Consider the following 24,009-nt stretch of genomic DNA (forward strand, 5'->3'; position numbering starts at 1 on the left):
TCGATAACTAGTTGCTTTACCGCTTTTTAAAGCGGTCGGTGCGAAAAATTTTAGATTTTATAAATGTTTGATTCGATTTGTGTATTAGAAGTATTACAGTCCCAATAAAAAAATAAAAAACGGAGCAGTGTGAACTAGAGGACGACGCACAACAAGAAATAGCACCGTTTTGGCCAGGCCCGCCCCGTTTAAATTGTAAATTATAAAATACATATTTTTTGGGAAAAAAAAGAAAAAGGAGCCCGTTCGCCCCAGCCCCCGCGCTCTTGTGTTTGCTCATTCGCCTTTATTCGCTGCAGAATTACCGCTTAGCGGCTTCCTCTCTTTGTATTTAACGGCACTTTGTGGTGTCGCGTCTTTGCACACAAAACAGATCTTCGAATGTGATAGAAGGAGAGAAGAAGCAGGAGAGGAGGACAGACAAAAACGAAAACAGTGCGTGTGTATATGTGTATGTGCCATTTGCAGTGCTCTTGAAATCTAACGGTACTCGGTACACTGGCGGGCTTAAAAAGTGACGGTCAATAGAAAGTAAAAGTTAAGTTTTCCTCCAAGAAATCAAACAAATCTGAAATGAAATTAAATATAATAAAAAAGCAATTGTAAAACAAACAAAAAAATTAAAAAAATAAAAACCAAAAAATATTTAACATATTTATACACCACTTAAAAAAAACCACAAAAAAAGAAAGGAAAAAATATTAAAATATATTTATTTAAAACAAAAACAAGAAAAAAAAACCAAACTATTTTACACTTAACTTAAAAAAACATAGTCTTAAGCCAACACACACAAACAAAATAAAAGCAGTTCGGCTGGTATCTTATTTTTATACCCAAAAAAAAACCACGAAACGAAAAGAAAACCCAACTGCATCCAGTCCCCCACGAAACACAAGGGAATCCCCTCATGTATGCCATCCAAAGAGACGACATGAAGATTTTTGTAGCCGCAGAAGTTGCCGCCGACTCTGCCACGAGCACCACCACCGCTGGAGTGCTGCCCGTGCAGCAGCAGCGGGAATTCAGGCCCAAAATAACGGCCGTATCATCGCCTGGCAGCAATCTGAAGTACAACAGCAAATACAGCAGTAAGACGTCGAATATGCTGAGGCAGGTGACGAGCTACCACACCAGCATCACCAACCTCAATGGCCTCAACGAGGCCGCCAACCACACTAAAAGCCAACAACAGCAGCAGCAGCCACAGATGCTCTATACGAATCACAGTCATTCGTTGGCCAGAAAGAAATACTATGGGAGTAACGGCAATCTACAGCAGCAGCATCAATCCTCCTATCTTAACAACAACAATTTGTTAATGAAAAATCAAAACATAATGCAGCAACAAATGTCCGACTGCAAGCTGAGTGATGGCAATAATAATAACGTTCATAATAGCCAGAAAACATCAAGCAAATGGCTGAGCAGCAGCAAGAAACGCAGCTCACCCTCCACATCCATAGAGTCCACATCGTCGTATTATCGGAGCAGTCCCGATTCCTCAACGGAGACCTCAAGCACAGCAGCAGCCACCAGTGTGTGCAGCAATAGCTCCAGCAACAGTCCCACTGAGAATGCAGAGACCGGAGAAACGGAGAGAGTAAAGCAGCAGCCGGCAGCAGCAGGAGCTGGGGAGAGCCTGAAGGCGGCGAGACCACCGCGACAGCAGCCATTGAGCTTCTGGAAGACCAACTACCCACAGCAGCCCACCAATCAAATGAAGAATGTGAGCTGTACCCCTAGCCTTGGTTTTGTTTATATTAATTACGTTTTCACATTTAGCAAGTGGGAATGACTGTGGCCAGCCAGAAGGAGGCATTGGCTGTGGAGCAGCAACAACAACAGCAGCAACAGCAGCAGCCAGCTCTGTCCTACGACCAGAGGCGCAACTCTGGGGGTGGCTATCAGCAGCATCAGCAAAATTATTATCAATATTATTATCCACAGCCCAAGCAGCTGACAATAGCATCGTTTCTGCAAAAGGAACTGCTGCCAGAGGCCCACAGCAGCAGCAGCAACAGCAACAGCAGCGAGAAAACCAGCAGCAACAGCAACAGCTTTGGCAGGCATCAAACAACAGGGGCAGCCGGCGGTGGAGGCTACCAACAGCAGCGCTATAGGAATGCTCAATGTGTCTATCAGCATTACCAGCAGCAACATGCCCAACAGCAGCAACAGACGCCACAGCAGCAGCAGCAGCAGCAGCAGCAGCATGGCATAAGCACCCACTTTCGGCGTAAGCACAGCGACAATCATGGGAACAGTAACAACAAGAAGATGCACTACAGCCCCGAAGGCAGCATTGGGCCACAAAAGTCCATTGAGATATTGCCCATCAGCAATTTTAATGCAATGCATCGACGCGCACAGGGTGGAAATGGCGGAAAGAATGGCTACTATCAGCATCATTACCATGCGGTGATCGAGGGTGGTGGGACAGCGGCCACGCCGACCAGTTCAGAGCATCAGAATCTGTATAATCTCACCTACGTCAATGTGGATGCGGAGGCCTGCAGCGAAGGAGTGACCGAAGCAGCTGGAGGCAAAGCAGCATTAACAGCAGCCACCACAACTCCTGTTGGCTCACCGGCCGTTGGGAAACTGTCGCTGCTGTCGAAGCCCAGCATCACCCTAACAACGGCCACGTCGCCGCCTGCGTTGGGCACCAGCGCACCAGTGGCTATTCCTGTGGCTGGGAATATGTTTGTGCCACCACCACCACTGCCGCTGGCCCTGCTCTCGCCGGTGGCCAGCAGTGGCCACAGTCATTCCCCGGGCACAACGCCCTCAAATATGATCAGTTGCGCGCAACTGGACGAGGCAATCACAGCGGCGGCGGCCAGCGGAACAGCGGGCACGGGCGAGCAGCAGCAGCAGCAGCAGCAGCAGCGGCAGGCGGCAAGCAACAGCCCCAACAATTTTCCTTCAGGTGTGCCATTCCTCATGCAGCAGCAGCAGCCGCCCCACAGTCTCAAGCGACCACAGCAGCAGCTTTTCTTTCACTTTGGCGAGGCGTATGCCCAACCGGCACCTCAGCCACCACCACCGGCTGGCGTTTGGCCACATCCAAGCTCTCCGTGCTATCCAACAACAGTATCGCCCCACAGCGTGCCTGGACATCGCTCTATTTCGCCCGCCCTGTCCTCAAACTCTTCGTCCCACGGCAGTGAGTCCCACTGGAGTGGCAACAGCAACAACAGTCGGTGAGTCTGCAGGGGGTCTCAAAAGCTCTATTCCTGATAGCAAAAAGGAAAGGAAAATGAAAGACACCGCAGAATAATTCGTGTGAATTAACACCTTTCGCCTTTAATAATATTTAGACACAAAACTAAACCCGATCCGATCAGAGCAAGCCACTAGTCACTGGAATATCCATATGATATCCCTGACAGTAGGCTTAGACCAAGCCAAGACTAAACTTCGCCAGACACAACTAGCAATTTTGTCAGTTTCTCCGTATTCGTTCAACAGTGCTAGTCTCGGGAACGGAAAGTTATATTCAAAATATTGTGAAACGAAATACATACATACATATATACTAGTAAAGTTTCGAGTCCGTGGCATAGATCTAAATTGCGTTAAATGTTTAGATTGGCAGGTCCCGCTCGATCACCGTTGAGCGGTGGAGGAGCAGGCGTACACCATACACATATGCACGGACATCCACACGGCCTGGCTGCAGCCGCAGCCGCAGCCGCAGCTTATGGGCCACTACCGCATCGTGGAGCATCGCCCATAGCCAATAGTGTGCCCTGGTATGATGTTATATTACCGCCAGATCGTTACCTGACCCAAGCGCGCAACATGGAGCTGACCGTGCAGCCAGAGAAATTGCTCTGCATGTCAAAATACGACAAGTTGTCGCTGCAGATGTGGAACCGCTTCCGTGGTGCCCAGCAGACAACAAAGAAATTCAAGATAAAGATGCGTCTGTGGCGCTTTCTGTTGATCTGGATGAATGTGAGTACACAGCACGCGCGAAAGTACAGATCGTAAAGAGTCTCGTATCATTTTGTAGCCCATGTTCTCCAAGTATCGTATTTGGTTGGTGGGCTCGACCATCACTGGCTTTGGCACTGACTCATCCGATATTGATATGTGCCTCGTGGGCGGGCCACCACATTTGCATGCACATCACCTGCATCATTATCAACACAACCACCATCAGGTGCAGCAACTGCATCCACAGCACTATCAACATTCGCACAACATGCAGAGTGAGAAGCGGGCCGAGGCATTGATGATTTTGACTCTCTTTCAGTCAGTGCTCAAGGAGACAGGTAAGAAGGAAGGTAAAAGGGGAGTTTAAGTCTCTCTGTTGTCCCTGTTGCAGGTATCTTTCGTGATTTCAATTTGATTGAGGCGCGTGTTCCAATATTGCGCTTCAAGGACATCATCAATTCGATTGAAGTTGATTTGAATTTTAACAATTGTGTGGGAATCATGAACACCTACTTGCTACAACTTTATGCACAGCGTAAGTCGCATACAAAATATTCTGCCTTGAATTGGTACACCTCTGACACGCCTCTCTGATCCTGTAGTTGATTGGCGCACACGTCCTTTGGTGGTTGTGGTGAAGCTGTGGGCCCAATTCCATGACATCAATGATGCCAAACGCATGACCATTTCCAGCTATTCGCTGGTCTTGATGGTCTTGCACTACCTACAGCATGGCTGCACACCGCACGTCCTCCCATGCCTGCACACCCTTTACCCGGAAAAGTTTCAGCTCGGGCAGCAGGATTGCTTCGATTTGAATCTGATAGAAACCATCGACCCATATCCCACACAAAATCAACAGGCACTCGGGGAGCTCTTCCTTGGATTCTTCAAATATTACAGCAACTTTGAGTGAGTACTGGACCGTCATTGCGCTATATACTATTATACATTTATCGTTGTCTTTCTTTTAGTTTTCGTAACCTTGCCATTTCGGTGCGCACCGGCGGTGTACTGCCAGTGGCTGCCTGTCGCCTGGCCAAGAGCTATAAAAATGATGCCTACCAGTGGAAGGAGCTCAATATTGAGGAGCCATTCGATCTATCCAACACGGCGCGCTCCGTTTACGACGGTGCAACTTTTGAGCGCGTTAAGGCCACCTTTGTGGCCTCTGCCCGTGCGTTGGAGCATTCGCTGGATATCAGCTCAGTGTTTGGTCCCATTTTTGGGGCAAACGTATTTAGAAATCAGCAACTGCATGGCAGCGTCCACGGCCACAGCCACAGCCACAGCCAGAACAACAGCCACGGCCAGTCACGCGTCGGATCCACCTTTGCTGCCACTGTTGCTGGCAGCAACAAAAACAAGCACATGTCGCCGGCATCTTGGTGGGCCTTTAATCGTAGTCTGATGCGTCCAGTGATTGTTTGCCATGTTGTTCAGTTTGGTATATGTAAACGTTATATTTTTAAGTAGTTTATGTGAATGTATCGAAGAATAATATGTACATATATCTTATAAGATGTCAAGTTAGAACAACCATTCAATAGATAATGGTACTATAGAACGAATTGGGAGGGGGGGAGTATTTTGTAGCAGAGTTGAGGAGTTGAGATACCCTGAGTGGAACTGAGCAAATCAATTATATATACTTGGATGATACTAGAACGTGCAAATACGAATTAGTGCAATAATGTTTCTATTTATAGGTATTACTGGAGCTTTTGTTTTATAAATTGAATTCAGGGAACCCTTTGAAAGACTGCTCAAAGTACTTTTTAACTACTTAATAGTGAAACCATATTTAATTTATATTTTAGTTCCAAAAAGAATCACACACACAAAGCATAACCCATAGAAACTTGCAACAGAAAAGGAAAGACAAATTGTATTAAAATTAGCCAAGCAAATAATATATTTATCCAGCAAAGACGCGACTGATGACAGGGTTAGGAAGCCTCTAGTTTCATGTTTTGTTTTGTATGTATTGTCTCGTCGTGTAACTAGATTGCATTACATTTTTTAAACACATAAATCTCATCTTATTTGCAGATAAAAACAAACGAATTTAAACCCTTAAAGAACTCTCCATGCTTGGAAAACAAAATCAACACAAAACAAAACAAAAACAATCAGAAACCAAAAAAAATGTATTTAAAACAATTTTGTAAATTAATATTCAAAGATTACCGAGACCCCGCAAGCAACGAAAAGCGATCTGAAAGAATTACGCCTCTGTGTGGGCCCTGAGTGTTCTTTGAATTTTAATCGCTCATATTTCGTTAAATGTTTACTACCATTCCTCATCCTTTTTCTCCTCCCTTTCTTTCATTATTTATACAAACTAATTCAAACTCCAATTATTGTAAACAATCCACGCGGAGCCAGAAACCCGCTCCGTTGGCATGTCTCTCTCTCCACTTTTGATTCAAGAATGTCATCCGAAACTACATATGTGCCAACGCAAGTTGTGTTCCAATCCAAATATACACAAACACCCAACTCCCAAACAAATGTAAACTTTGCACGAGTCTTGATTATGGCCGATATTAGGGAGTGTAAGGGGAGGAATCCATGAAGACTTTGATGGCATTGATTGCGTGCAGTCCAGAGGGATGCCTGATGAGAAGGGTACACAGATAAGCCCACACCAACGAATGATGTAATGATTGATAGCAGCTCGCTTTTATGATTGGGTCTTCGATCGTGTGAAAGCCTAGGCCTATTATTATTAAAGCTCTTACAGGTTCAGTTGTGAGCGTGGCTTGAACCAGAGAAAAATGTGTTATTGCTTTTCAAGTGTTTGTTGTGTACCTCCCTTTTCTTCAGACCTCATAAAATAGCCACCAACCCAGCCAAATCCAATATAAATTAGACCACTTCGTTTCGGTTTTGTCGCAAATAAAAATTGTAATTATTTATTGAAATGTTTTCCCCGCCGAAAACAACAGAATAAAATGTATTAAGAAAAATAACCATTTTATTGTGTGCCTTCTTCTGGGTCCGTTACATAATTGTTGCTTTCTTTTTGTTTCTGGGGGGAACGAATCAACTCTCCACCTTCTTCTTTGCGCAGTAGAAAAAATATACCATTTTCATTTATATCGTTTTAAAAACATTCGCAACAGGCATTTTGCATATTTTCATTTTAATTTTTTGCAAAACTTTAACTGTCATCCATACAGATCCGATGTGGTCGTCGGTCCGTTGTGTCCGTTCTATTCCTAACCATCCTTATGCGGTGAGTTTGTGGGTTGATTCGGTTCGGGGGTTTCTTTTTTTGCGGGGGAGGGAGGGTAGAAGATCACACACGCTTATCCTATAGAGTCTATAGGATGTCTATAGTATAGACATTCATCATCATCTCCGTTGCTGTACCGTCTGACGATGGTGTTTTTTTTGGCAGCCTTTGATTTTGTTTTTTTTTGGGGCCGCCAGCGTTCCCATGTGATTGAAAATTGTTGTTTGCTTAACCATCGACTATCTAGGTGTTTTTCCTGATTTGTTATTGCTTTTCGTTTGAAATGATTTCTCTCTCTTTCCTCTATGCTTTTCGATTGTATAAAAACGTTTCTTAATGGTTGGTTTTTTCTTTTTTTCTTCATTTCGTTTTTGTTTTTGTGTGTTGTGTATGTGTGTGTGTGTGTGTGTGTGTGTGTGTGTGTGTGTGTGTGTGTGTGTTGTTTGTGTGTTTGTTGTTTTGTTTTGTGGCAACGAATGCATACAGAAATTAATTCAGAATTTTAAGATCTACAAAGTACAACAGAAAGGCGTGAATTTGGTGGTGTTTGTGTGGTGTGTTTGTGTGGTATGTTTCTGTGTGGTGTGTAAATAAATCCCACATTTTAGGATCAGAAGGAGCTGAAGAATTGTACTGAAGGTGAGCCGCAACAAATAATTCGTGTTGCAATTCGTGTCCTTAAGGCGGGTTGGGGGAGTTTGGTTGTTCCACGCAAAACAGTCCGCCCGTGGAGCAGTGTTGAAAAAAAACCTATCGTTGTCGACAGGGCATCGTCATCGTCATCCTTCATCGTTTTGTGTACGCAAAGTGTACGGGTGGTGGGGGGTTGGCAAGGTCCTTTGTGGCCCACTTTTATGTGTGTTTGTGGCCTGCCCCCAACTGCAAGTTTTTGGCGCGTTTATCGCTGGAAACGTCGCCGCAGTTTCAGGTCCGTCTCCGTTGCATTTCACTCCAATAAATATTGAGTAGCTGCGGCGGCCGCTGTGTCTGCTTTCTGTCTGCTGTGTCTGCGCTGCTTTCTTTCCCCCAATCGCGTGTGTGTGGTCGCTGGCCTCTTGGCTTCCCACTCTGAATCATGCGTGTTCCCAAAAATGGTGTTCTAAGTATCCGGTTATCGTATGCTATTCATCTGATTCTCCTGCTTTCCGCTTTCTGCTGCCTGCAGCTGCTGCCTCCTGCCTCTCCATTTGTTTGTTGTCTTCCAAAAAGCTGAGTGTTTTTTGTTGTTTCTGTTGGATGTTTCGTATTTGTTTCGCTGGTAATTTCTGGTATTCATTCGTCTGTGGATCTTGTTGCTCCTCTTGCCGGATTCTCAATAAGGCTGCGAGAACTGATTCAAACTGCGTTCGCCCGACTGCAACGAAAAAGCAGCCAAAGCAAAAGCAAAAGCAAAAGCAAGATGGAACATCAATAAGCAGAACAGGACCAACAGAGTCAATCAATCTACTCACCACACTGAGGGACACATCTTGGGAGAGCAGTCCATCCATTTGCGAGATCTGTCCATAATCCTGAGACATTTCTGGCTGTTGGGACAGCGTATATCCACCCGGTTGGGTCATCTGCAGGGACATCGTGGCCGGCTGCTGGCTAAAGGGTGTCCCAATGCCACTGCCGGTCTGTTCCCCACCGCCACGATTCTTTGCGAACTTCTTCTTGCTGCCCCCGCCACTCACCAAGTGGTTGCTGCTGCTGCTGGCTGAGCCATTGCCAACATTTGGCCCAGGATTTGGTCCATTGCCTGGACCCACAGCGATGTTATAATTGCCACCCGTCGACGACGATGCCGTGGTCGATGGCGGCGGCAGGCCACGGTTCTGCTTGGCCGCCGAAATGGCCTGCTGATGCTGATTGTAGAAGCGCGGTGGCAGGTTGCTCATATTCATGAACATCCCAACTGGCACTGGCATGTTGCTGAGGGCCGCCGCACCGTGCTCGTTCGATATGTAGCTGATCGAATCGTGCTGCATGAGTGGCTGCTGTGCAGTGGCCCAACTGCCGCCTCCGGTGCCGCCGCCATTGCCACCCGAGGTGCTGCTGTTGCCGTAGTTGTTGTTGCCATTTCCACCTCCACCGCCATTGCCATTGCCTCCTCCGCCGCCTGGGGCCATGCTTGAGCCAGCATTGAGCATGGCGCCAGCATTGCTGCCGCTGGGTGCCCCATAGCCCAGAGGCGAGCTATGATAGGGACTCCCAAAGTTGCCGCCGTTCTGCTGATGCATCTGATTGGAGCTGGCAATGGGACGGTTCTGATTGTAGGCGCCGCTGCGGTCGTAGATAGAGCCCGGGACCATCACCTCCTTCGCGTCGGCCACCATGGTGGACATGAAGTGGGCGCCCATGTTCATGGTGTTGATGAGCTTCTTGGGCTTCTGGAAGTGGATCAGCGACTCCTTGAGATTGTTCAGTGAGCCCTCCACGAGCACCTTGCGATCCTTGTAAAAGTTGAGCAGGTGATTCCACAGCTGCTGCTTGGCCAGGACCTTGGGATTGCCGACAATAATGATGCCATACTTGGCACGGGTCAAGGCCACATTCAGGCGTCGCGGATCGTTGAGGAAGCCAATGCCCTGGCGCTCATTGGAGCGCACACACGACATAATGATGATGTCCTTCTCGCGTCCCTGGAACGCATCCACGCTGGCAATCTCAATCTCCTGGTAGAGGCGCGAGTGCAGGCTGCCCTGATACTGCATATACTGCACAAGATACGCCCGCTGTCCCTCGTAGGGGGTGATTATGCCAATCTGCTCGGGCTTGATGCCCGCCTTTAGGAAGCGCGTTGTAATCTTCTCCACATTCGCAGCCTCAGTGCGATTGAGGAACGATGTGCCCGAGCCGGCAATCTCCTCCTGGCCCTGAGTGACGAGGAAGAACATTGGCCTCTCTGGCTGTGGCCACGGAAAGTCCAGCTTGAGGCGTCGGTCCTCCGCACAGACGCCATTCTGAAGCGATCCCTCGTAGAAGAAGTTCGAGGGGAACTGCGACAGCTCTGGGTGCATGCGGTACTGCACTTCGAGGCGGAAGGGGCGTATGCCCAGCACCACCAGACGTTCGAACAGACTCTGCGAGAGGCCCGCGCGAGCGGCCTTCTTGCACATGACCACTGGCCCCAGTTGGCAGTGATCGCCGACGAGAATCAGTTGCTTAGCGCCCAGCACCACGGGCACCATGCACTCGGGCTCTGTGGACTGCATGGATTCGTCAATCAAAATGGAAGTGAATTTGATGCGCGACAAGCGGCCATCGCCGGCGCCCACGCAGGTGCAGCAAATGACATCGGCAGCCTCCAGCAGTTGGTTCTCGGTGCCGCGCTTCAGATTGCGGTAGCGCTTCTCATCCGCCGAGCTGAGCTCTCCAGTCTCGTCCTTGAGCTGCTGCAGCTTCTTCAGCTCCGTGTTGGTCTCCATGCTGCGGATCTGATTGTGCAGAGCCAGAAAGCTGACCGGACTGTCAATGGCCTCGCGGCTCTTGGCACAGACGCGCACAACCTTCAGGTTGGTGCGATGGATCTTCTCTGTGAGCTGATCGACGGCCGTGTTACTGGGGGCACACACCAGCACAGTGCCCCCGTGCTGCTTCACCAGCTGGTACACAATGGTGGCAGAGGTCACGGTCTTGCCAGTGCCCGGGGGGCCCTGGATAAGGCTCAGAGGGCGCTGCAGGGCATGCTTGACGGCGTACACCTGACTGCGATTGAGGTCCGGCAAGTTGGGGGCACTGAACAGCTTGGGCTGGACGCCGCGGAAGAGCACATCATCATTGGCATCGGGTCGGCCGTGGCCCAGCAGACGCGAGTAAATGAAATTCGACACCGAAGTGCGATCCATGGCAAAGTTGCGTAGGGCGCGTGTCATGCGGTCAAAGGAGGTGCACTTCCAGATGAAGTCCACCGAAAAGTTGCTGGAACACTTGACCGGGGCATTGGTGGAGGACTTCAGCTCCAGGCCGATGTCGTCCCCAAAATTGTCAGGCACTTTAATCACATGTCCGATCTCGTTCCACGGACTGTACATCTCGCCCACGTAGCGCAAACGCAGCTCGTCGCCGTGCATCAGCTTCATGTCCGAGTCGGTCTTGGCCAGGGTGAAGTAGGCGATGGTCTTCTTGTTGAGGCCCACATCCCAGCGCACCTCGATGTTCTCCTGGGTGGCCGACTCCTTCAGCTTCTTGTCGTAGTCGGCCTCGAGGCGCACCAAGGGGCCGAATGTCTTCTCGTACTGATAGCCATCCTCGTAGCGCAGCAGCACCTGAGAGGGCTCCGAGTCGATGCCTGGCTTCTCCAGATCCTGGAACGTGGCATCGATGTTGTCCTTCCAGAGCTCCTCCAGCTTGTTGATCTGCGCCGCCGAGATTTGGCGTGCACGCAGCTGGCCCTGCTCGCTGGGCTGCTTCACCAGCCAGGGCAGAAAGCAGCGATCGGCTATCAGCGGCTTCCACTGGTCCTGATCCCAGTTCATGTCCTTCAGCGAGTTCTGGGCCGCACATGGCTGGCGGCAGAGCAGCACCACCACGGAATCGGCCTTGGCTGGTATAAAGCCCAGCACGAAGACGTTGCGTACGCCGCACGAGTAGCACTCGAGCACGGTCTCGCCCAGGGGACCGTCGGCATGGAGCGTCACCTCGCGATGCTTGGCGCGCACCAGATGATTGATGATGTGGGAGCCAGAGGTGCTGCCACGACCATTGCAGAACCATTTCTTGCAGTTGTTGCACATGACCACAGTGGACGGATCATGGATGCCACAGTACTTGCAGGCATGCGGCGGCAGCTCCTTCACATACGAGCCGCCATGCTCATCGTCCTCCTCCTCGAACTGCAAGTCTCCGAGATCGTTTGTGATGCTGGCCAAACGTGGATGCATTTCACCCACCGAGCGACGACGCTGTAAATATTTGTTTGTTTGTGTTAAATGTATTTATTGTAAGTTCACTTAATTCAAGTGTCAAAGCCAGCATTGCGGCTGACAGCTGCTGCTGCTGCCGAGCACACACTTTAGCACGCGCAATACAACCATACACACACGCACACCCACACACACGCAGAGAGATACTCACACTTATTTCCATCAGCTCGCCCTGCGTCTGGCTCTGGGAGTTCGAGGGCATGGTGAAGTCACGGTAGTCGTACTGGGTCGGCTGGGTGTCAGCACCGGGCATCAGCTCGTTGTCGTCCATGTCCAGGAACGACAGCGCCGAGCTGGGCGCATACGTGTCCACGCTCATGACGCGGTCACAGTGGCTGCTGCTGCTCTGCCAAAATTGTAATTGTGGCGGCGGACACGGTGTTATTGCCGTGTTTTTGCTGCTGCTGCCTCTGCTGCTTACTGCTTACGCTTCTTCTTCTTGTTCTGCTGCTGCTGCTTGTTCTTCTTACCCTCGCACGCACCGACGACGACGGGGCCACTCGGTAGGGCTTGCGCGGTGCTTCGGTGTGGAGTGTGGGTTTTTTGTTTTGTTGGCAGTTTTCTTTTTGCTTCTGTGCTGCCCACGCGCTGAGGCACAACCAAAAATAAAAAAAAAACAAAAAAAAGTAAGGAATAGAGCGGAAAGATTTTAAGGTGATGGGACAAGGATTTTGCGCGTGAAATAATGCTCTACTCGCGGCGCGTTCAGCATGCAACACGCCAGAGCCTCTCTAGGGTCAAACAAGTATATCAATGCACAACAATCTCTGAACTTTTTTGTTTCCGAAACGAAAGCGATCTGACGTACGTAATGAAAATAAAAAGAAACTATTTCCCAGTTGCATGCCCTGTTAAAAATTAAATAAATATGTTATTTGTTTCCGCAGCAGTGTGACCGCGAAATTATCGATAAAATATACCGTCAGGCATTCGTAAATATACCAAAATATACCATGGCATCTTCATAATATACCGTGGAAATAAAATTATTTATTTAAATAAAAACGTATCAAAACCATATTATTTCTTTATTGGAGATCTTTGGATTAGGAAAAATCTGTTTTTTTCGGGCTCGAAATGTTCACAACCAAAATATACCGAAAAGTATAAAATATACCGTAAACGGTCACCCTGTTCCGAAGCCAGGATGTTTCAGTGTGACCGCGAATTTATCGATCAAATATATCACCTGACCCTCAAAAATATACCGAATATACCGAATAATTGACAAAATATACCGTAAACATACCGAGGTAAAACGAACTTAAATCCCAGTCCTCAGATGTGCAAAATTTTCTTGCGACAAAATGCGGCTTGGTAGAAAAAAATTAATCTAATCTGAGAGCTTTCATTTAACAAAAATTATATCACAATAGCTTTCCCCTGAACTGTTCTAAATGGTTGTGTAAAACCGTTCTTGTTTTGTTATGATCCGCCTTTTTGCCGCCCTGGTCTATCGTTCCCGGCTAGCTCTCGGGGAAGTCAGGGGTGTTTCCGACCCGATAGCCAGGGGACGGATTTAACAAAAAAAACCTACTTTCTCGCGTGCAACGGACAGATCTAGTTTTTTTTTTACACGCATCTACATTGGCACTCGTTTCGGCGGGGTCAGTCGGTGTTGTATTTGACCATTGCGAGTCCCTCCCTTCCATGAGCGTTCAACCTGTTGAGCGTTCCCATAACAAAACATTAGGTTCACTCTTCCGCCCTTCTCGTCCCAGCTTACTGCAGAACGGATTGCTGCACATATGCCACGTCGTTTCCTCTGGCGTATCCGGAACCGGTCCCGAGCCCTCTGTGCTCTAGCCGACCTCGTTAGGCTTGTCTCCGCCCGCTGGTCCCCCAATATTCTTCTCCTGGCCTGGTTATACCGCTGCCACCTTTCCTGTAACGGCTTACGCTCGGACCCTCTCGCCTCAGGTAACACCGCTTGGTTTATTTTATAAATTGCTTTATGTATATTATTGTCCTTAATTCTAGGTATGTCCCCTGCATGTAATTCTACCGTATAGTTGGAGGGCAGAACTATTGGCTGCTCGTGGAACGCGACCCCTCCAATTGCGTCGTGCTCCTTCTCCCGTTTCCCGGCCGACATTTCGGACATTTAGGGAGGATTACCCCGGCAGACCCACACTTGTAGCAGAATATGTTCCGCACTTCTGACTCACATTCAAAATATGTGTGTCCTGGCTGCGCACAATTCCAACACTTCAATTGTGCCCGGTCACCTCCCGAATCCTTCGTCCTATAGACGGCCTCTAATGCCTCTGTACGATCCTCCAGCTCGTGATTCGTCGCTTCGACCTCGTGCACTTTGGGATCTTCCCTGCGCCTAGCACCCCATAATCTGGACCAATCCTTGCCCATCGGGTCGTCAGCAGCTTCTCGGCCTCGGCACACTCTTCCCGCAGCTTCTGCAGATTCGGAATCTGCATCGGGTAAATCACCCTCGAGATGGAGTCCTTGACATTGATCTTGATGATCTTAATCAGCTCGTAGTCCGAAAATGGATTCACCAATCTCGACTTCAACAACAGCATCTCCTGGATGTACTGGTCTGTCGACTCCCCGTGTCGCTGCCGTCGTTCTCTGAGCTCCTGTTCTCGCTCGAACTCCGTTTTTCGCACCTGGAACTGCTGCTGGAGTCCATATCTCAGGCTAGGCCAGTCCGGCACACCTGCGGTCCGTACATACATCCAGTACCAGTCCCTAGCATGGCCCGTAACCAGAGTGTGAAAAGCTTTCAGCACTTCCGCCCATGCTACCTGGTACACCGTCTGCAAATGCTCCACTCGGAATATGAACTCCGATACCGGCATTCCCTTCGGATCGCCATCAAAGCTCAGTCCCCATCTCCTTATTTGCACCGGCTCCTGCCTGGCCTCTCCGTAGCTGGGACGACTCCTATTTACATTTGCCTGTGCTCCCGGGCCCTTACGTTGAACAGCCAGTCCTCAACGGGTCTCTGCTCCATGCTCGGTCTCTGTTCGGCTTCCAACGTCCGGTTGTCCACGAACAAGTGTGTCGGTTGTGCCTGTTGGTTCGCGGGAATCTCCGGCGGACCTCCTCCAAGACTGGTGTTGTGCGACCCTCGATTTCTTTTATCTGCGTCGCTTAGAGTCTGCTCCGCTTTCAGCGAGCCGACTACCGCATTTATACCCTTCATGAACTCGAGCATATCCGCTTGCATCGAGGCCCTGAGCGCTTCCATCTGTTGACCAAACGATGCCCGATACGTCTCCTGAGCCTGAGCTATCGCCAAATTTACGGCCGATCTCAGATCGCTGGGTATCTCGCGGTCTCTGTGACTTGGAGGCTGGCCTCCTACAGCCCCTCCTCCGGATCTTCCAGTTCCATCACCGCCCTTTCTGGTCTTGTGCCGGGTTTCCCGTCCTGGGACCTAGTAGTCGGCATCCTGTATGGCTGGAACCTTCTCGGAACCTCCGGACTTCGCCTAGTTTTCCCCGACCCTTTGAATTCCGCCGGTTCACTCATACACCAATCTCTCCACTCTCCGATTCCTACTTCGCCTTAATATACGTAAACACGGCTTTCTCCACTACCTAACCTATTCCAAAAACATAAACACCCTGAAGGACGACGAGAAAATAAATAAATAAACACTCCAACAATAAATCTGCGATTAAACCCCCAAAAATTGTTTAAATAAATAAATAGTTTTAAATCTAAATAAATAAATAAACATCCATGTACACTTATTCGTCTAAATAAATAATAAAGCTAACAAGTAAATAACTCTTCTACCAAAACAAAACCCTATTCCGCTGACCTATGTATTTAATCCTACTTCTAAAATTGTCTGTATCCAATGTTAGTGAGGATATTCAGCCCTCGAGAATAAACACGTAAACAAAGACAAATATTCCCTTGCAACTAAACAATCTGTTGGGCGAGACGAGAGACACCTGCAATTCAAGTTTGCAGTCGGTGAGTGAACCAATCCTTTTCCCTCGCAATTAATTTCCGCCTTTTTTTTTCTTTGGAGTGCCAACTCCCTTACTGTTTTGTTTAAATTGTCTTGGACCCCCCGAATTGGACAACGATGCTGATGCCTTCTCGGCACCGCACGGACCACAACCCGAGAGACCCCCGACAACTCTTCCGATCCGATCCGTGGACCCCTCGAGTCGGACAACGTGACTGTAGCCCATTTGGCTACACCAGGACCACAACTCGAGGTATCCACTCGTCAAATCTCTTCGAGGCCTCCACGAGTCGGACAACGTGGCTATAGTCCATTTGGCTACCCCAGGACCACGACTCTGGAGACCCCTGCTGAATTCTCCTCCTCAACGGCTACTATGGCTGGGGTCTATTCCCGGCTCACGGACCAGCTGAGTTCTAACTCTCTGGCTCACTCTCAAACAGGGTATCTTCGACCCCCCATTTAAAACCGATGCCATTCATTTTGATTGGGCGCCATTTGTTATGATCCGCCTTTTTGCCGCCCTGGTCTATCGTTCCCGGCTAGCTCTCGGGGAAGTCAGGGGTGTTTCCGACCCGATAGCCAGGGGACGGATTTAACAAAAAAAACCTACTTTCTCGCGTGCAACGGACAGATCTAGTTTTTTTTTTTTTTTTACGCATCTACATTGGCACTCGTTTCGGCGGGGTCAGTCGGTGTTGTATTTGACCATTGCGAGTCCCTCCCTTCCATGAGCGTTCAACCTGTTGAGCGTTCCCATAACAAAACATTAGGTTCACTCTTCCGCCCTTCTCGTCCCACCCAAACTAAGGATCTCTACTCCACTTTCATTTTTCTTTCAAATCTTCAAATATAATTCATTATTTCTTTCGTCTTATAAATCTACTTAATTCCTAAAACATTTTCACCTTGACTGACTTTTACCTTGCGGATTAAATAAATACTAACATAAAAATACTGACATTCAAAGAAAAATACTGACGGATTCTATTTTTTCGCCCGAGGTGGCATCCCCAATATAATGTCAACAAACCGGCTGTAATAGAAATTTAAATGCAAATTCAAATGGTTAACTTAAACTAAAAAGAGCTCTTGTTAGTAGTTATTGCATGTGTATAAATTAGAAAGGGTGTGGTTTTCGGGGAAAATAGACTCCGCTTACATAGATTGACGAACTGGAACTTAACAAAAAAACTATCCTAAAATACTTTGTGTTGTTTTTTTCTATTTTATTTTTTATTTTAATTTGCGTACTGTGGACTGTTCAGTCCGAGAAGGTATATCTGTGATATGAGTTGTGTACGGAATCTTACATCCAAAAAAAAGTATGTGTGCTTGTGTAAAGTGATGATTGTTACCGGGAATAAATATATGAATTGCGGAGGAGGTTGTAGAGAAAGAAAGGGTATGGTGTGTGAATTCGTGATGGGGCTTGTTGGGTGCAGGGTATTATTTCTCGTATATAATTTTAATGGTGTTAATATATGTATGTGTTTACGTTCTATTTTCTACGTTAATACATGCGGGTTTTTGGTGTGTGTGATGTGGGTATGATGTGATGTGTGTACGATGTGACGTGTGTTGTATGTGATGGGTGTGTATGTTGCGGTGTGCGTGTCGCCGGTGCGGGTCTGGTGTCTTCGTCTGGATCTGGCCGCCGTTCGCGCTGATTGCCGCTCCCTGTATGTTCCTCCAGGGGTGCTCCGGCCGGGCCAGTCTTGGCGCTGACCCAGCTGTCGGCTCCTTGAATGATGTCCGCTGTGCTGTCGTCGCCTCGTTGTCGTCCTTTGGTGTATGGGCTGCTCACTTATTTATTTTTATTTTTATTATTTTTTTAAAATCTTTTTTCTTCCAGTTTTTTCTGGCGATTTCCTTCTGGCCTCCCTTTTTCCCGGAAACTCCTCATCCAAATCTAACCTCCACGCACACGTTTTTCTTCTCTCCTCTTCCTTGCCACCTTCTAACCCTTTTCCAGCCTCCCAGGATCCACACCAGAGGCCGCTGCCTCCTCTCCTTCTCCAGCCCTGTCGGTTATCGGCTACCTCCAAAAGCCGTCCCTAACAGTTTGTTGATCGGAAATCATGTTCCTCGATTTTAATATTAGTTGTAAACTTATTTACAGACAAGCTAAGACTCTCGCCCTGCACTTCCGGTTGTAGAAACAATCTTTCACAAGATTGGCTGCATTTTTTTTTGGGGATACTATGATAAACACAGTTTTTTTATTTGTAATTTATCATCGATACATCAGGATCACCCGCACCTTTGATTCTACTTGCACGTTCATCGGTGCTCAGGGTAGCTTAAAGAAAAATATCAATACTCTTGTGCGATATTATACCTAATTTTTAATGATCGTCTGGCAGCTCTACAGCGAATCGAGCGCGAAATGCGGGACAGCCGGTACCTTTGAGTGCGAAATTTGTATCTTTATAAATATTTTTGTTTGTAGATGACAAAACTCATGCTTGAACGCATATTATCCCGTTGGGGTACTGATATTGATAATTAATAAGGCTTTACCCTCTGTCCATTGCATGGCAATCGGCGAATGTACATACATACATACATATGTATGTTCCATACAGTTTTTATGGTATACTGTTTATCAGAGAGATGTGTGTGTTTTAGTAGATAAACATTATTGAACGATAAGCTAATTATGCGGTAAACCTTTTACTTAATTGTGAAATTGAATCCAAACGTTTTGTGTGGGTGTGCCAGCTTCGAATGAAAACACTTGAGAGTCTCTCCATGCACAAAAACCTGATTTTGAAATTAGCCAAAGTCATCACAAATCGGCCCCCCCACAGCCGCTCATGATTCTATTCTGGCCTGCCCACACGATCTGCGCAGTTTGTGCTTTGAGGCATCAATTAAGCTTTATTCTCTCACTCTCACTCCACACTATATGTATGTATGTATGTAAATCAGGGTTCGGCACACATACAATTCACTATAATACGCGTGTACGTGAGGTGCAGCGCAGCAGCAGCGGCTTGTCCTATACGCTTTACATAGGGCCGTGCCGAGCCCTGATGTAAATATACTAAAAACAAAGAAGTCTAATCCATGGTTCGTTTTTTATGTGGGTGTTGATTTAACTATTTCAACATTTCTTTATGCTTTGCAACAGCAAACATTTTACGAGTATTGTGAAAAAGATTGTAAATAAATATGTAGCTTGAATCGGAGATCTGCCGCCTGCAATTTGTGATAAGAACGCTATCAGGCACGGGCACTGCTGCCACTGGTGCTCTACTGGTGCTCTGCGGGTACTCTTATTGTTTGTTTGTTGCTGAGTGGCGCTCTCACACACTCGACCAGCTCTCCCGGGAAGTGGATATTCCACGGGTAGGCTACAAGTAGCGCTCAATGAACGGGGGAGCCGCACAAACGCTTCGTAGACTTCAGTGCGAGCGGACACCATTTAGCACAGACGGAAGAATATTAATAATGATTCTGATTACTTTGGCCCTGGGGCTGGCCACGGTCGGTCTGCTGTACCTGCTGATGAGCTGGAACTTTGACCACTGGCGCAAGCGCAGGGTGCCGGGACCCAAGCCAAGGGTTCCCACTGGCAATTATCCCAACATGTACAACATGAAGCGAAATGCAATCTACGACATCAATGACATCTATGTGTAAGTGGCAGACACATTTCAAAACATATTCCTACCCATTTGTATCTATGGTTACCGCTCTATGGTCCTGCAGGAAGTACAAGAACAAATACGATGCTGTGGGTGTATTCGGTGGACGTGTGCCACAGCTGCTGGTGGTTAATCCGGAACTGGGACGACGTGTGTTTGTCTCGGACTTCAAGCACTTCCACGACAACGAGCTGTCCAAAATGATCGACGAGAAGACCGACTTCATCTTTGCCAATAATCCATTCTCGCTGACCGGCGAGAAATGGAAGCAGCGTCGCGCCGATGTAACCCCAGGCCTGACCATGAGTCGAGTGAGTTTAGTCAGCATAGTCCTCCCCCAGCCAGTACTCTCAACATATTCCAATGTTAGATTAAAACGGTCTATCCAGTGACGAACAAGGTGTGCCAGAAGCTGAATCAGTGGGTGGACAAGCAGATACGTCTGGGTGCACCCGAGGGCATCAATGCCAAGGATGTAAGTACTCCCCCACCCAATTCAGAGTACTCCCTGTGAGTGTTACCATTAAGTGAATGTCCATCTGCAGATGAGTCTCTGCTTCACCTCTGAGATGGTCACCGACTGTGTGCTGGGGCTCAGTGCCGAGAGCTTCTCGGATAATCCCACACCCATTATGGGCCACATCAAGGATTTGTTCAACCAGCCGTGGACCTTTCTCCTATATTTTGTGGTCGTCAGCACTTTCCCCTGCCTGGGCCGCCTGATCAAGCTGCGCTTTGTGCCGCTCAAGGTGGAACGGTTCTTTGTCGGGCTCATGGAGAACGCTGTGCAGACACGGCGTGCCCAATTGGCTGGTGGGAAGCAATTTGAGCGCACGGACTTCCTCGACTACATACTGCAGCTGGGCGAGAAGCGGGACATGAACACACGCCAGCTGTTGGCGCACACCATGACCTTCCTGCTGGATGGGTTCGAGACGACGGCCTCAGTGCTCGCCCACATGCTGTTGCTGCTGGGACGCAATCCTGAAGAGCAGAAGCGCCTGCGAGAGGAGATCCGTGCTCATGTCAAGGATGGCATTGTCAATTTCGAGAAGCTAAATGAATTAACCTTCCTCGATGCTTGTGTGCAAGGTGAGAGCACCTTCTGCCATATGGTTTATACTTATGTGCTTGAATTTCTTGTACTTCCCATCTCCAGAAACGATTCGCATCTTCCCACCCGGCTTCATGTCCATCAAACTCTGCACCGAGGCCATTGAGCTGCCCAACAAGGATGGCCCCAACTTCACTGTGGATGTGGGCACCAGCGTTGTGGTACCCCACTACTGCTTCATGTTGGACGAGGACTACTTCCCCGAACCGCAGTCCTTCCAGCCCGATCGTTTTATGGAGCCCGATGCGGTCAAGAAGTTCCGCGAAAGTGGCACCTTCATGGGATTCGGTGATGGTCCACGCGTCTGCATTGGTGAGTAAAGTTCAGAGGATCACTTGAGGAATACAAATACCTAATGAATATTATTCCCTAAAATTTACGTACATCTGTATATAGGAATGCGCTTTGCCATGGCTCAGATCAAGGCGGCTGCCGTTGAGCTAATAACTAAATATAATGTCAAGGTGAACCCAAAGACTCGCAAGGACAACCTCTATGATCCCGTGGCCGTTATTCCTAGCTTGCAAGGTGGCATCTGGCTAGACCTCGAGGCGCTTTGAATGTCGCAATGTGGGGACCCACCCAAACCACCGATGGTCAACCGCTTTTCGCTCTGTATTTATTAATATATTTGTTTGTGTTTGTGTGTGTGTGCTTTTTTTTTGTTTTAATAAATTTAATGAGTGTCAATTAAGGAAATGGCTGTGTGCTGATACAAGTGAATGAGAGGGGCAAACGTTACGCGAGTAAGGGTAGTACTCGTGGTGTTGATAATTTGCTTTATGTAGATTCGCCAGCCATTTATAGTGCATTCATTTGTATGTGTACTACTCGTACCTCTTAATCTGACACAACAAATCCATTAATTGCGAATCCGAATATGTTCAAATAATCAACTAAAGATCAAGCATTGAAGAGAGTTGATAATAATAAGTAAGATTGTGATTTTGAAAGATTACAAACAATTTTATTCAGTTTCCACATAAGACATTTAATATACTTTTAGGTAAATATAGTATTTTCTTTTCACCCTTATCCTATGGTATTCATTCACAATCAAATTTGCACATTAAGTTTATAGTTATATAAGTTGTAGGTCTGTGGGGCTGATCAATGGATGTTGGTCGAAAAAGACTTTCAAAAGGATCGATCAGCGCCCAAAAGGAACTGATGAACCGGTATACTCTACACAGTAATGGTATATACATAAATATATGGTCCTAACATAAACTTTACAGCGTATATGTAATTGAGCTTAATCTGTTACAGTGGGCATGGTCGACCCAATATAAGCATTTAATAGTATTCAGAGCCTTGATTGGTGAGCCAAATATCGCCGGTAGCAAAGAGAACTGGCAAAGAGAGCTGTAATCGTGAAGAAAGTGCAGGATTAAATGTCGGAATCATTTTAAACATTTAATATTTACCAATATTAGTTACATCGCAAGTGCATCCTTTTGGCATACCATTCTGTTGGGGACCCTTCTGTTATTCTGTACTCCCAAGGGAGTTGCACCACAGACATCAACCCATCTTCTCATGCAGCACCACTATCTTACACAAAATTGCATAAAAAGTAAATCGTTTAGCCAAAAAGTGTTTCTCCAAGCTTATTTACTTACTTCTGTATCTGTGCGATGGCTTTTCTGGTTAAAGATTTGAGTGCTTTGGGCATTTCTCTGTGTAGATATTTATCCAGAATGGTATCCGTACTGCGCATAAATAATTTATTACTTACTCTCTCTCGCTCTCTCGCTCTCTGCATATTTTCTGTGGTTATTTGCAGGATCATTTCCTTTCAATGCGACTTAATCTAAGGCTATTTCTAAACTTAATATACCTATGTATACCTTAGATATTACATCTCTTGTAAGCTCTTTATACATTTCCAATATATAGTTTATATATTTAAAAAAATCGTAAGAAAAACGTTGTAGCCAACAGTGCGGAGACTTAATTTTGGACCCTTTTATTATCAAAAATAAAATATATGAAAGATAGTATAGAATCGAACAGGATAGAGAGACGTGGGGCTGGGGTTTATTCAATTAGGAACCCATCTGAGCAGCTGAGCTCCGTACAACGAGCAGAGCAACGCAGAGAGGTCTGTCTGTGGTCTCTTTGGTGTCCTCTTGAACCTTATCCAATGGATTCGAAAATAATGGGTGGTATTGGTTGGACTAAAGACTATTAGAGTCTGATAAATACTCGCGGTCAATTATGAAAATATAGGCTTGTATTTTTGTATTTGTATTGGTTGGACAAATGACGAACCAAAAGTCTGATATTGATTGGGAGCATACATAGGTCCTTAGAGGAGTCAAGATTCTGAGCAACACGGACAGTTAGTGTTCAAGTCAAAGGTGGATAGACGAGCTTCATCAAACAACGAAAGCGTGCACGCGCTTCTGTTGCATGGTGGAACTCCTCTCTCCACCTCAAACTCAAACACTACCTATCGGTGCTACCCAGAATCTCCACTGCCCCAAGGCCTGTGCTACCAACTCAATATAAGAGAATGTATGCATGTCCACATGTAATATTCGTTGAAGGACTCAAGTCCAGAGAAACAAGCGGGAGTTTATGGTAGATGAGCAGTTAGCGGTGCAGTCAAAGGTGGAGAGTAAAATGGCCTCAAGCAATTGAAAACGTTTTCGTTTTAACTACTCAGTGCGATTCTTCTCTCCAACTCCGACGCCAACACTTACTGTTCAAAAACCATAAACTCCACCAAGTGTTTGCATTACTTGAGCCAACACCAATATTCATTTTGTTCAGGTTACAGCCCTCGAGTAGAAAGATTGAATCTTTACCCATAAATGGGGGTGCAGTACCAGTATTGGAAACGCATAGAGGTAGAACACTGACAGTCAGTGTTGCTGTTAGCTGTGGAGAGTAAAATTCCAACTGAAAGCAAAAGCATTATCTTTGGGTGCGTGCTGCGATTTTTCTCTCCACCTTTAACTCCAACACCAACTGTAAATGCTCATAAGACTCTTTCCGCCTAACATATTCCCACAGCTGATACAATCCAATCGTTGAAGAAATAAAATGGAATGGCAAGTTAAAGTTCCTTTTTTGAAGAATTGAATACCAATTGAATTTATCAGAGATAGGCTTGCATTTTCCCATATTATTTGAGAGTCTTACACCTTGTTTTGAAGCGCCTTGTAGTTCTGAAGAGCCAAGAAACGCAGCTATCA

The 24,009-nt window shown here is 47.1% G+C and overlaps 3 protein-coding genes and 1 long non-coding RNA gene across 4 annotated transcripts; 2 read left to right on the top strand and 2 right to left on the bottom strand.

Annotated features, from left to right (window-relative positions):
- Window positions 1–35: 35 nt before the first annotated feature.
- Window positions 36–6,080, top strand: LOC117903883 (poly(A) RNA polymerase gld-2 homolog B). The gene is made up of 8 exons (XM_034816382.1): window positions 36–1,729; window positions 1,786–3,206; window positions 3,594–3,963; window positions 4,022–4,283; window positions 4,337–4,480; window positions 4,548–4,857; window positions 4,920–5,333; window positions 5,998–6,080. Coding segments are annotated over exons 1-8 (3,741 nt in total). The 5' UTR covers window positions 36–910; the 3' UTR covers window positions 5,999–6,080.
- Window positions 6,081–7,793: 1,713 nt separating this feature from the next.
- Window positions 7,794–12,981, bottom strand: LOC117903884 (regulator of nonsense transcripts 1 homolog). The gene is made up of 4 exons (XM_034816383.1): window positions 12,902–12,981; window positions 12,245–12,681; window positions 8,638–12,072; window positions 7,794–8,540 (listed from the first exon to the last, which is right to left on the bottom strand). The coding sequence occupies exons 2-4, from the start codon at window positions 12,410–12,412 to the stop codon at window positions 8,499–8,501; spliced, it is 3,645 nt and encodes a 1,214-aa protein (XP_034672274.1). The 5' UTR covers window positions 12,413–12,681; window positions 12,902–12,981; the 3' UTR covers window positions 7,794–8,498.
- Window positions 12,982–19,420: 6,439 nt separating this feature from the next.
- Window positions 19,421–21,398, top strand: LOC117903909 (probable cytochrome P450 28a5). The gene is made up of 6 exons (XM_034816415.1): window positions 19,421–19,683; window positions 19,757–20,003; window positions 20,063–20,167; window positions 20,238–20,784; window positions 20,852–21,118; window positions 21,203–21,398. The coding sequence occupies exons 1-6, from the start codon at window positions 19,496–19,498 to the stop codon at window positions 21,364–21,366; spliced, it is 1,518 nt and encodes a 505-aa protein (XP_034672306.1). The 5' UTR covers window positions 19,421–19,495; the 3' UTR covers window positions 21,367–21,398.
- A 528-nt stretch (window positions 21,399–21,926) lies between these two features.
- LOC117903911 lies at window positions 21,927–22,823 on the bottom strand. The gene is made up of 3 exons (XR_004649542.1): window positions 22,429–22,823; window positions 22,234–22,360; window positions 21,927–22,171 (listed from the first exon to the last, which is right to left on the bottom strand). It is a non-coding gene; the product is annotated as an uncharacterized LOC117903911 (long non-coding RNA).
- Between the last annotated feature and the right edge of the window lie 1,186 nt (window positions 22,824–24,009).

The sequence above is a fragment of the Drosophila subobscura genome, chromosome A (assembly GCF_008121235.1).
Source record: "Drosophila subobscura isolate 14011-0131.10 chromosome A, UCBerk_Dsub_1.0, whole genome shotgun sequence".
Taxonomy (NCBI): Eukaryota; Metazoa; Arthropoda; class Insecta; order Diptera; family Drosophilidae; genus Drosophila; species Drosophila subobscura.